Source organism: Psammomys obesus, unplaced genomic scaffold, assembly GCF_907164565.1.
Source record: "Psammomys obesus unplaced genomic scaffold, mPsaObe1.curated_primary_1811, whole genome shotgun sequence".
Taxonomy (NCBI): Eukaryota; Metazoa; Chordata; class Mammalia; order Rodentia; family Muridae; genus Psammomys; species Psammomys obesus.
The window spans coordinates 12,797,526-12,809,860 of record NW_026596120.1 but is presented as its reverse complement, the minus strand read 5'-3'; the positions used below and the strand labels follow the sequence as shown (position 1 = coordinate 12,809,860).

General features: G+C 49.7%; 1 protein-coding gene across 1 annotated transcript in view; it reads right to left on the bottom strand.

Annotated features, from left to right (window-relative positions):
* The window catches only part of Rab6b (RAB6B, member RAS oncogene family), a 61,646-nt gene that overhangs the window by 5,889 nt on the left and 43,422 nt on the right, over positions 1 to 12,335 (bottom strand). The window contains exons 3-7 of the mRNA XM_055629854.1: positions 10,898 to 10,951; positions 10,589 to 10,694; positions 9,137 to 9,248; positions 8,492 to 8,585; positions 5,235 to 5,301 (exon numbers count right to left, since the gene is read on the bottom strand). Coding sequence (XP_055485829.1) covers positions 5,235 to 5,301; positions 8,492 to 8,585; positions 9,137 to 9,248; positions 10,589 to 10,694; positions 10,898 to 10,951 — 433 coding nt within the window. The remainder of the gene's footprint in view (positions 1 to 5,234; positions 5,302 to 8,491; positions 8,586 to 9,136; positions 9,249 to 10,588; positions 10,695 to 10,897; positions 10,952 to 12,335) is intronic.

Sequence of the window (12,335 nt, the reverse complement as noted above, 5' to 3'; positions counted from 1 at the left end):
TTCCTCCACGAACTCAGATTTCACAACAACAGCTTGGCCTTACAATAAATCAATGGCCAAAAGTTGGCGAACTTCCTTGCCAAACTCTCACAAATTGTTAACAGCTGCTACTGCCCCAAACAAATGCTCCCCCTGTAGCTTATATCTGAACTCATCCGCTCTGCACTTCCAAAAGTTCCTTATCTCTAAGGTTCTACTTCCCATGCTTTTTTCCTCTATGATTTCTTTGCACTTTGCTCTTAGAAAAATTCTCTTAAGATTATGTTGTAAAGTCACATCTCAGGAATTCTAAGTTGTTCACTGGCTTTGGTTTCAAATCTACAAAATCTGTGACAAAATTTGGCTTTAAACTTACAGCAAAAGGCTTATAATTAAAAATCTATATGTGGGTATAGGAGAGTCAACTCTTGTTTACAATTCGTGTGTGTGTGTGTGTGTGTGTGCGCGCGCGCGCGCATGTAACTTGGATTCAAGCCTGTGTTCATTTGTGTATGTAACTCAGATTCAACTGTATGTGCTGTGTATGTAATCTTGATTTAACTTTGTGTATATGTGTATGTAACTCAGAGTATGTAACACATATATATGGAGAGGGAGAGAGAGAGAGAGATCTATTAGGAAAACAGATGTTTTTAAACAGTAACCATGTGGCGCTCCTGCATGTTGGCTGGTGACCTCATCAGGATGTAAGCAGCCACATGGATGGGCAATTACTTTTTCTAAGGTAAAAGAGTACATGCTCTGTGACTTCATCATCTAACATGACGACAAGGCATAAGGCAACATTTGTAAAACTTCTTGGTTCTAATGAGTTCTCTGCCTATAAACTGTATCTTCTTTCAGATTAAGGCAGCAACAGTGGGACTCAAATATTCTGGATTGGTATGGATTTTTTATGATGATAAAAACTCAAAACCACATTTGCTACAACATACTACATATGTGATTCAACTCTAGAATATACTGTATATGATGAAAAAAATGTGAGGTTATAAAGGTCTATGCAGATTAACACAAGCTGGTTTAGGATGTATGTCTAATTACTTCATGTCTCTGCTAATTAGCAGCAACACCAAGCTGCTAGAAAATCTAGCTCACTAACAGCATATGTTTGATATTTGATAATCAAGCTCTATAAATTCCTAAGGTCTACTCAGATTCACAGTAATACTTGTCCAGCTTCTTTGTCTTTTAAGCTTTAGATATTTGGCTAAACTGAGCCATATAAACAATTGCAATATTCTACCATAGTGCACTATAAAAGGATCAGTAAAGTTGCCAGTCTCTCTATGAACTATCTCTAATCAAAAGTTTTATTTTGACACTAGAAGAGCTTCAATTCAAAAAGTGTTATTTTTAAGGTGAAATATAACAGGGATGTAATTTAAATCCTAGTCTTATAAATGCTACTAACTTACTGTAAACTGTTAAGGATAATTAAGAAATGCAGGTTAATGGTCAATTCTTTAATGTGCTCAGAATTATACTTGTAGTCAGACTAAGTACTAATGTAATTAATTACAGGAATAAGCTTTATTTATTCTTCTGTACATGTTTTCAAAGTTAAGCCTAAAGCAAGTTACTAAATCATATATACTTAATAGATGGTCCTCAAATGCTTCAGAGATCTGCAGAATATGGCATTTAAAACATTTAATAAAAAAGCTTTTTGTGGAAAGAGATATGCTCAAATCCTGGCAGCACCCCTAATCTCCTCCAAAAAAGATGGAGCTTGCTTTAAATGTGGCAAAGCTGACCACCAGTCCAAAAACTGCTCCTCACCTCAACTGCTGCCAGGGTGTTGTCCAACATGTGGATAAGCAGGACACTGGGGAGTTGACCGCCTTGCTTTGCCTAGGCAAGGAAGGCCAGTCATCCCAAGTTCCTACTCCATAGGAAAGTCTGTTGGGATCTCGACCTAGGGGCCGAAGACTGACACTACCCTGGGACCTCTGCCCCCAACCACCATGGAGGAACCTAGGGCAACTCTGCCATTTTTAATAGATTCAGAAGCTGCTCGGTCTGTACTTTCTCTTTATCCTTTTCAGATCTCTAGCCTTGATTGACAAGGCTACAATAGCTTTGTCAGTTTAATAGCAGCAACCAAGGCTTCAGCTGCCTTTTCAGTTCTGCATGACTACAAGTCAGACCACAGGCTTCACTTTCCTAGAGCTGCGGCTACTAGGTCTAGACACAGTTTACCTTGTTACCAGACTCGGAAAAGAGATAAACTAACAAAACAGATTTCAATGTAACTTTTCACCATTTCTTGGCTTAAAGGAACTCACTCTACAATGACTGCTCTTGGTCACCAGCTGCCCGTGTCTCACGGTAAAATATTGGATAGAAGAAAAAAAAAAGGTGTAAAGTTTAAAGCTTAATTGGTGAGGACCTAAGAAAACGTTTCAGCGTCTAAGAAGGAGTTTTGAAAGTGTGTGAATCAATGCGTAAAGGTATAAGAAAGTAACTTAAGGTATTAAAAAAATAAAAAAGGCTTCAGATTTCTTTCCCTTACTATGCTATTGTTGAATTAAAGAGTTCAAAAGTTCAGAGCTTTAACATTAATCAGTGCAGGTCTGATAAGCTATTAGTTTAGCTCTGGTAAAGTGCTAATGCTATTATCATAGTCACGAGCTCAAGATTTTAAATTTCCTTTGGTTGTCTTCTAAGTGTAGATTTAAAGGTGCTTCTTACTGTGCTAAAAATGTCTTTCTAATCTATATACATCCAGTCTTCTGGATAGAGGAAAGAGGCCCTGCTTTCATGCTCTGTATTCGCACTGAAAATCAAGATCAAGTGAGCTTTTGCCCTTTTGCTCCCCAAGAGGTTTCTGTCCTCCCTGAGCTCGCCTTAAACGGCGTTCATGCTTTTAACCCAAAATCATTTCCCAAGCTTCTACCATGACCCAAAGGTATGAGTCTACTTACTGCCTCTCTACAATGTGGGTTTCAGTACAGATTACAAACGGGTCTGAAACTTATCTCTTTTTGGACGCTTAAAAAAATCTGTAAGCTTCAGGGAATAGGCTTAAATCCACTTCTCAAGGGTCAGATGGGCTCCAGATAAGTTCTGTCAGTCCATAGCCTGTTTCTCACCTGCCTATTCCACTTAATCCTGAGGGTAGGATCCCTCCCCTTTCCCTTGGTATTTGGGGACTCCACTTGCACAACTACCAAGACCATGGGCCTAAAAGGTTTCAAATTTACACCAAATGAAAAATTCCTCCCCCCAACCCCTTAACTTTATCTCCCGCCCCTAACATTATATACATAATATATCTGTTCTAGCATCCTGTCAGGTCCAGGTGTTAACTCCAACTCTGCAACTAGGGCAGCTTCAAAACAGCTCTAGCCCCAGGTGGTCACAGACTGCTTCAACCAGGCCTGCCCTTTCCTAGCCCCAGATGGTCCCACAGAGCATGGACAGCCAGTGGAACAGCCAGCTCACCCAGGACTTGGCCGGCACTCCAGCTCTCCTGGGTTCCCAAGGACGCTGATGTCTCCAGACAGAAGGAAGCAATTTAAAGAGTGCCTTCATTCCTGCCTCCCTATCACCCCTTCCTATTCCTCACCTTTTGTAATAATCAAAGAGGAGGACTATTATAAACCCGGTGCTCCACCAGACTGCCCTTCAGCGACTCAGTGCCAACAGCTTACATTAGCTCCTGTTGCCGCCAGGTGTGGTGCATTTATTTCCACTGTTCCTACGAGATACATGACTTCCCTAGGTGACACACACACATTTTAAGGTTGGAATTCCCTCCCCGGAATCTGTGTGTGTGGGTGAGGGGGGGCGTTGTTTGTTCTCTCCATCTCCTAGTCTCTCTCTCTCTCTCTCTCTGCCTCCCTTTGTCTCTTTCTCATGTCCCCACGCCAAGAAGGCCTTTCACCTCCCTTCTCCAATGAACCTCTTGTGTGGGATCTGTTGTGTGGTGTGGCGTGGTTGCAAGCAGTACACCTTGGCTCACACCCCAAAGCTTAATCCCAACACTCTGTAGGACACACAGTTACTGCCAATCACCGCCATTGTTTGTCACATGAAACCCTTGCTCCAGAAAGGAGAGCCCTGTGTGTGTGGAAACAGCAAAGGGCTGTATGTAGCTCCTCTATCATTCTGGTCCCTTAGCCTGACTCTGTTGAGAGAGCGAGAGCTAGGGAAGCTGCTAAAATGGCCCTGGGGAGGCTTCCTGTGCAGGGTGGAGGTGAAGAAAGCTCTATACCCACACAGCTACCCTGGTCGTCACCATGAGGGAGCAAAGCCATGTGGGAACCTTTCACATATCATATCATAATGCAATCCCAAGCATGACCCCAGGAACACCTCAAAACATCTGGGTTTGAGCCATCAGTAAACAGAAACGCTAGCTCCACATCCCAGCTGAGCCTGAGTGGCAGCTGCTTCCACCTGCTCCCCGCTGGGCTGTCTGGGGGTTCGTTCCAGGCTCTTCTAGTCTTGCCTCATAGGAGGCTCCAGCCATTGAGCGCCCGGGGAGTGCCATGGCTGCATCTGCCAGATGGGGGCACCCCACAGCTGGGCTAACAGATTGCCCCGTGGGATCTACTTTGCTATCTGTCCAGTGCTCTTCTCCCTAAAGCTGGGCGAGATGCTGGGTACACCAGGATGCTGGGTTAGTCATCACCCTGAAGTGGGAGTCATGTGACCTGACTGTTGGTTCAGCATGGAGTCCCACCTGGGCCTCTGGGAGAACACGAATGAATGGCCACCACTTACCCTGGCAGGTCGAATTTGCGTTTGGAGTGGTGGGGATAAAGGCAGGCTATCTGTCCCTCAGGGTGGGCACAGCGGGGGGGGGGGTCACCACACCTCTTGCCTTCCTATTGGTATTGCTCTCTTCTTGACTCCGCAGGTCGGTTTCTGCTCAGGCATCTGACTAGCTTCAAAGAAAGCCTGCCTGAGGGCAACATCCTCACTCACCTACCTGCTTCCTGTCTCGTTCTCCCAGGTGCCCGCTGAGAGACAACACCCCAGGATGGAACAGGAATATATGTGAAGGGGGCCTCAATGCAAATTTCTAATTCCCTAGGTTACATACAATGTGCCTTCGGGTACCTCTGTGAACCCCACATTCAGCATTCGGTGTAAGCTAGGTTATCAGCTGTATGGTGGAAGTGCTGTGCAAGCTTTTTCCATAGAGCAGGGGGGACATAGAGGACTAAGTGGTTCACGGACTTGGGGAGCCATTTTCTCACTCACGTATTACAGGAAAAGGATACTCCCTTCTTTGCTTTTCTCCTGGACATTCTCCATGCCGGGCAGAGCCGATGCCACACGTCGGAAGAGCTGCAGGCAGGAGAGGTAGAGTGAGGCCCACCCAGCCCCCCGCCTTCCCTCTCCTCGTCTCCCCCTGCACCACTCTCTTCATGTGTATGGATCGTGGGCATCGACGGCCCGTCTGCCCCTCGACTGTGCCCTGGAGTGCAGGCAGGCCTGCTCTACGTCCTCTGCTGTCACCATTGCCCCTCACAATGCTGGTCCTAGAGGGTCTCAGGATGCTTGCAGGTAGAGGGAACGGGGGCTAGAGAGATGGTCTGCCAATAACGTGCTTGCCACACAAGCATGAGGGCCCGATTTCAACCCCCAGAATCCATGTAAAAAGCTGGGTATAGCCGCACACGCTTGTAATCTGAGCGGTGAGGTGACAGAGACCGGTAGGTTCCCAAGGACTCACCGGCCAGACGGCCTGGCTGAACTGATGCATTCTGGGTAAAATGAAAGACCCTGTCTCAAAAACACAAGGTGGATGACAGCGGAGAAATGACATCAGAGGTTAACCTCTGGCCCCCACAGGTGTAACTACATGCATGCCCACGAACGCCAGCACACAAATACAGGTCCACACATGCACACACATGACATGCCTACCCGCACAGCAAAGCTGTGGCTTCTCCAACAGGTAGGCTGGCCCACGGGAAGTCAGCAGGGGTCATTGACTTCAAGGAACCCACCCTAGTATGGAAATAATGTAGGCCTCGGGGAGCAGGCCCTCCAGTGGGCTTTGTCCCTCACCCTCACATGAGGACTAGGCGTAAAAGACCACTTTCTGACTCGACGTAAGATAAATGACTCTCCCCAAGGACACTGAGGCAGCCAGATCCTGGGAGCCAGGACCACAGCCACTGTGAGGGATATGAGAAGGCCACCATGAGACTGTGGGTTTGTGTGGATGTGGTATGTGCGGTGTGTGATTTTGTTTGTAGAGTGGGTGTAGAAAGTGTGTGTGCGCGTGTCTGTATGTGTAAGCATGCAAGTGGAGAGGTGTTTGTGCGGTATTGTGAATGTCACGATTCTCTGTGTTTATGAGAAAGCGAGGGTAGGGGAAGCGTGCGGAGCGTAAGTTCTTGTGTTAGTGAGAGTGCAGGAGAACAGGAGGCAGCAGCGGGCACCTAACAGGCGGACACTGGCAGAGGTGACATCTTACAAGTAACGAGGCAGGCAGAAGCCAGGGGCACAGAAGATTCCAGGCTGGATGTCTGGGTCTCCCCAAGCTCATATGTTAAAACCTAACTCCTGGCTGGGCAGTGGTGGTACACACCTTCAATACCAACACTTGAGAGACAGAGGCAGGTGGATCTCTGTGAGTTCGAGGCCAGCCTGGTCTACAGAGCGAGTCCCAGGTCGGCCAGGGCTATACTGAGAAACCCTGTCTTGAAAAACCAAAAACCAGACCAAACAAACAAACCAAGAACAGAGACTAACTCCCAGAAAAGTGGTGTAAGGGGATGTTGCCTTGAGGAGCCCTCCTGACGGGGACTAACACATTTACAGCGAAGCTGAGGGAGCCCTCGAGTTCCTTTCGTGTGAAGAAACGCCTAGAAGGTGCCAATTACACGGGAACAGAGGCCACGAGACAGTGAATCCACCAGCACCTTCATCTTGGACTCCTCAGCCTTCCGAGCAAGGAGAAATCCATTTTCTGTTGTCTGTAAGCTACCTGTGGTTATTTGTGATAGTGGCTCAAACTGGCCACCTTTAACTCCTGCTCAAACCCTGATTCCGGATCATTCCAGGATGGCAGAGGGGACCAGCCTGTCCTTGGCCTCCTGCTCTATGGATGCCTGATGTTGTCCTCTGCTTCCATTTCCTATGATGTCATCAGACCCAAAGAACAGCAGCCCTATCCTCCTCCTCTCTTCATCCCCGAGACATCCTGAGGGGAGGGCGTTAGGCTCCCATCTGATACTCATGGAGGCCAAAACAGGGCTGGGAGGAATGGAGTTGATGGCCCTCCAGTTGGGCACTGTGGGGTCTCTCTAATATGGCCACAGTGCCCCTACTACTCTGTCCCTTCTAGCTCCTGTCACAGACTGCAGCCAACAGCACCATCAACATGGCGCGAGCCATCACTATCTCCCAAAGGCCAACAGGTGCTCAGGTTTGCCTGGTGTGCCTGGGAAATTGAAGGTCACGGGAGATGCCACATCAAGCCGCGCCCCTTGCTCAGAGTCCCTTCCTGCAGGCACCCTGCTGCCAGGCCTCTCCTCCCATCAGCCCTGCCTACAATGCCCTCCTTCCTTGCCTCCGCCCCCTTCCTGCTCCAAGGTAAGGGGCTCTTGGCCCTGCGTGAGCCTCGGATCCCTTTCCCAGTGTGCTGAAACCTGTGGACTCATTCAGGTACGAAGCCAGTTACAGGGATCATAAAGGAAACCTTCCGGTCCTGGGTGAAGCTTCCCAAATAGAAAAGGATCATACATCTGTGCCATGCTGACACCCGTGTCTCCTTACGAACATACTAAGCAGCAGGATTAGCGGTGAGTCTACCAGCCAGTGGGAAGCTGAGGTCGGCCCTGTGACGTTCAGGATGCCTGTCACACCGTGTGAAGTGCTGTCAGTGGGAGAGTCACAGCACTCACTGCTGACACTGAGCCTGGCTGACCGTGCCCATCGCTGAGGATCAGGCTACAGATGAGTGAGCAGTCAGAATACGGGCGACATTGCCTTAAGCCCGGGACGGCTGAGCTGCCAAGCTCTGCCCATGAACTACCCCGGCTCCGTGGATCGCAGCGAAACACGACTACTCCAGCCCCAGTTCTGCCCCTCCTCCCTCCCACGATTCCCAACTGCCAAGGGGAGCCTCTCCGCTCCGTTTCTGAACTGCCCTTCATGGCCCTGAGGTCTCGCCAAACACAAGACGGAAACATGCTGATCAGATTCAATAGCTTGCATTCTCATTCGAAGCGAAGTGAGATGCTAGGAACCGCAGTCTTCTCAGCCAGGCTGGGCCTTCCTTCACACACGCTGCTATCGGGACCCACACCTGATCATGGCTGTGGAGACTAGTGACCGACAGTGTCTGCGTGGCTCCCAAGCTGTGTGCTCCCTTCATGCCACCTGCTTGAGCAGCCATCCCTGCTGCTTGGAGTTATAGGCTTATGTACCCGTTGGCTGCCCCAACCTAATCAGTGGCCCACCCGGAACATGGAAGGTCCCAGGCGAGGGCTTCCAGCCCTGAGCGGGCCAGGTGTGTCCTCACCTGCTTCACGTTGTAGCCGGTCTTCGCGCTGGTCTCAATGAACATAACGCTCAGTTCTTTGGCCCGCTGTTCCCCTTCCTCGATGGTTATCTGCCTGCAAGTGAAGGAGAGCGGGAAAGGTCAGGTGGCAGGGAGGCAACGCCTGGCAGGAATGGAGGAGGCCACCCGAGATAAAGAACCGGGGGCAGGGCAGAAGGAGCCTGCCAGTGGCCCATTGGTCAGCCCTGAAGACAGGCTTCCTGCCCAGGGGTCCTTGCCAGGGTGCCAGCCATAGTCTGCCTAGTAAAAAGGTGGCACCTGGGCACAGAGGACCCTAACCCCTTTCCATATTTCTTCCATGTCTTCTGAACTAGGAAGCAAGGCACCCCCCACACACACATACACACACACTTTTTAAGGCAGGTCCTATGTAGCCCAGGCTGTCCTTGAATTTGTGATGTAGCAAAGAATGACATTGAACTTCTGATCCTCCTGAGTCTGCCTCCCCAGAATGGAGTCTGTCAGGCATGTTGGTGCTCCTGAGCCTATGGAGGCAAGCGTTGCCGTTCCTTTCCTTTCCGGCCTCCTGGGCAGGAGTAGCCACGGAGGGGCAAGGAAGCATGGTCCTGCTAGTCGTAGTGCCTCCACGGTCCGGAGCCCGCCTACCTCTTGTCAGCCAGATCCGTCTTGTTGCCCACAAGCATGATGATCACGTCACTGCCCCTCTCTGTCCTGACGTCATCAATCCATTTAGAAGTCTGCTGGAAGGAATTCAGATCTGGAGGCAGAAAGTAGGGGCAGAGTGTGAATGAAGGCCCCCTCAGGAGGCCGTGCACCTAGATGCCAATCTCCACATACCAGTTAGGCTGGGGCTATACAGGGAAGCCAGTCCTGCCCTGCGGTCCTAAAGAGCCACCAGCACTGCTCGGCCACCCTAGGGAGAGAAGTCACCGTATCTGGAAAGGTAGGTTGTCGCACTTTCTTCACAGAACAGTGTCTGCGGAGGCCAGACAGGAGTCAGAGCTGATCTGAAGCTCACGGCAGAGGGCGGAAAGAAAGAATTCAGGGCCTGGCTGAGCTACGGACCAGTGAAGGGAGGACACATTGGTCCCTAGGAAATGGAGTCCCACCGAAGGGATGTTCAAGGGAGTCTGAGGAAGCCCAGGTGGGCTTGGGAAGAGAACCTGTAACCCTGCGGGGGGGGGGGCACCTCAGAGGCACATAAATCCAGAAGCAAGTCATCTGTGGGCGGCGGCAGCTCCCTCAGAAGACTCACACACACCGTGACACCCAAGCTCAGCACCTAGAGGGGGCCAGGTGACTGCTCTCCCCAGCCTGACACAGCTCCTTTAGGATGTAGCTCCCACCTCACTGGGGGGTACATGTAGTCAGGGAAGAGGCAGACAGGAGGGCAGGGCAGAAGAGAGCAATGAGTGAGCCGTGCCCCTACCCTGTGTGATTTCAGGATCCTCGTAGCATCTTATATGACTAAAACCTTCCTAATGCTGTGACCCTCTAACAAGATCAGCCAGATGTCCAACCATTAAAATTATTCTGTTGCCACAGTAACAAATTCATCGCTGTAATTAATTTTGCTACTGTTATTAATGTAAATATCTGATAGACAGGGTATCTGATGTGTGATCACTGTGAAAAGGTCATTTGGTTCCCAAAAGGTCACCACCCACAGGTTGAAAACCATTGCTTTAGATTTGGGGGGTGGTCTTAGATGGAACTTCTGCATAAGGCCTGCCCTAACCTCCGGGGCCCCACTGAGTCTGTGCAGCCCTTTAAAGAACCTTGTATGCAAGAGGGGTTGCCCACAAGGCATCCCTGAAGAGAGATGGCACCACACATGACAGCCAGGCAGGATACAGACAGCTGACCTTGTGAGCATCTGAGTCCCCTCTATACAGATGGACCCTGCCCTGAGCAGGACCAACCCTGTCTTGTGCAGTCATATCTGTCACAGGAGTCTGAAGGACACTGATGACACTATGGTCCAACACACACATACTGAGCTCATACCTGTGCACATATCCACACACACACACAGGTCTGGTTAGGGTCACGCTGGGCCCCAAGAGCCCCCTCCTTCCAACACAGACCCCTACTTACTAGTGATGTCATATACCACCACAGCCACTGTGGAGTCTCGGATGTAGCTGGGGATCAGACTGCGGAACCTCTCTTGCCCGGCAGTGTCCCAGAGTTGCAGTCGAACCTACAGGGCCAGGACAAAGGCATCAGCAGAGGAGCGGAGCCCTCCTGGTGGAGGGAGTTGGAGGCCCAGACCTTCTGATGCTGGCACTGCCAGCTCCATCCTGGTCTGGGCAGAGACTCCTAAGGGTGTCCAACTGAGGGCCCCAGGGGATAAGCCCGACAACGCCCTCCTTGTCCTTCCAGTTCTAAGAGCAAGGTACTCACCGTACGGTCTTCCAAGTACATGGTTTTTGACAAAAAGTCAATCCCGATGGTGGCCTGTTAAAGAACAGCAAGCACAGGGAGGTCAAAACGGAAAGGACTCGTACAAAGGAGCCGAAAGGCCAGGGGTCCCAGGGAGTGGCACAGACAGAAGAGGGGACACTCAAGCCAAGCCTCTCCTCCTGCTGGCCGCCAACATTCTTCTTTGAGGAAGGAGCTTGAGCGAACTATGGGTTTGTTTCTGTTTTCAGAGAACATTCTATAGAAAAATGCTCCAGGAAGAGCGAGAGAGCACGGGGCCGGCAAGAGAGACTCCCCAGGAACAACCCCCAAGTGGAGTTCCCCAGCATCCCCTGAGCCTCCACGGCCTCATCCTTGAACTTGAACTTGGGTTCACCATTGTTCTTGGAGTGGGGAGGCTGGGGAAGAGGTGGAGCTTGCCACTGCATGGGAACAGATCGCACTGTGGTGGCTCGCCTTGGGTGGGCGTACTGTGGACCAGCCTCGGTAATGTCCTATCAGAAAACCCAAAGAGCTTTTTCTCCTCCTCCTGCCAAGTCAAGGGCTGCCACACATGCCCTGTACCACCTCAGTGCCTCTTCTGTCCTGGCAGGCAACCCCCACTTTTCTGGTCCTTACCTGCACATAGTGTCTGTAAGCAAGAGCCACGATACTGTCAGTATGACTATGAAGCTCACACCACTAAGTAATAACAAAGCCTCAGGCACAGCTAGACACCCAGGGCATGGCTTCAGCCGTGTGCTCTACCCCTGCCCAGAGTCACCTTCTTGTAAAATACGTAAAGGTTTGCGGGAACCTTCAACCAGTGAAAAAGGCTCCGTATAAAGCATTTTGTGTGTAGCTGGATTCCCAACTTGACCAACTGAAGTAGCTAGATGGGTTCATGTTTTCTCAGAGTCTAAGATGAAGAGAATACGTTATATACTGATATCTGATTGAACAGTTGTACCATGGGCAATTTTTGCTTTCTCTAGTACATGTGCTTATATTTTGTATAATAAACTGTTAACAGTTACGAACTTAGAAGAAAGAACTCTTTGAGATCGATATGCATGATGGCATGCCTGTAGTACCAGCATTGTTGAGGTAGGGGAATGAGGACCGTGAGTATGAGACTTTATTTAAGAAAAAAAAAAAATCTTTGAAAGAAAAAAGTTCAAAATGTTCCATCATGTGAAGAACTGCAGTGAATACAAAAGAGACACCAAGGAAAGACTTCAGTGTAAATACAGAGATCTCTGTCAACCTGATTTAGTATCACCCGGGAGACACAACTTTGGGCTGTCTGTGAGGGCAAGTCTAGAGAAGCTAAGTGAGCAGGGAAGACCTGCTCGGAATGTGAGCAGCACCCAGACCACAGGCTGGGGTCCCAGACTGAATGAAATGGAGAAACTGAGACACCCAGAATTCCCTTCCCTTC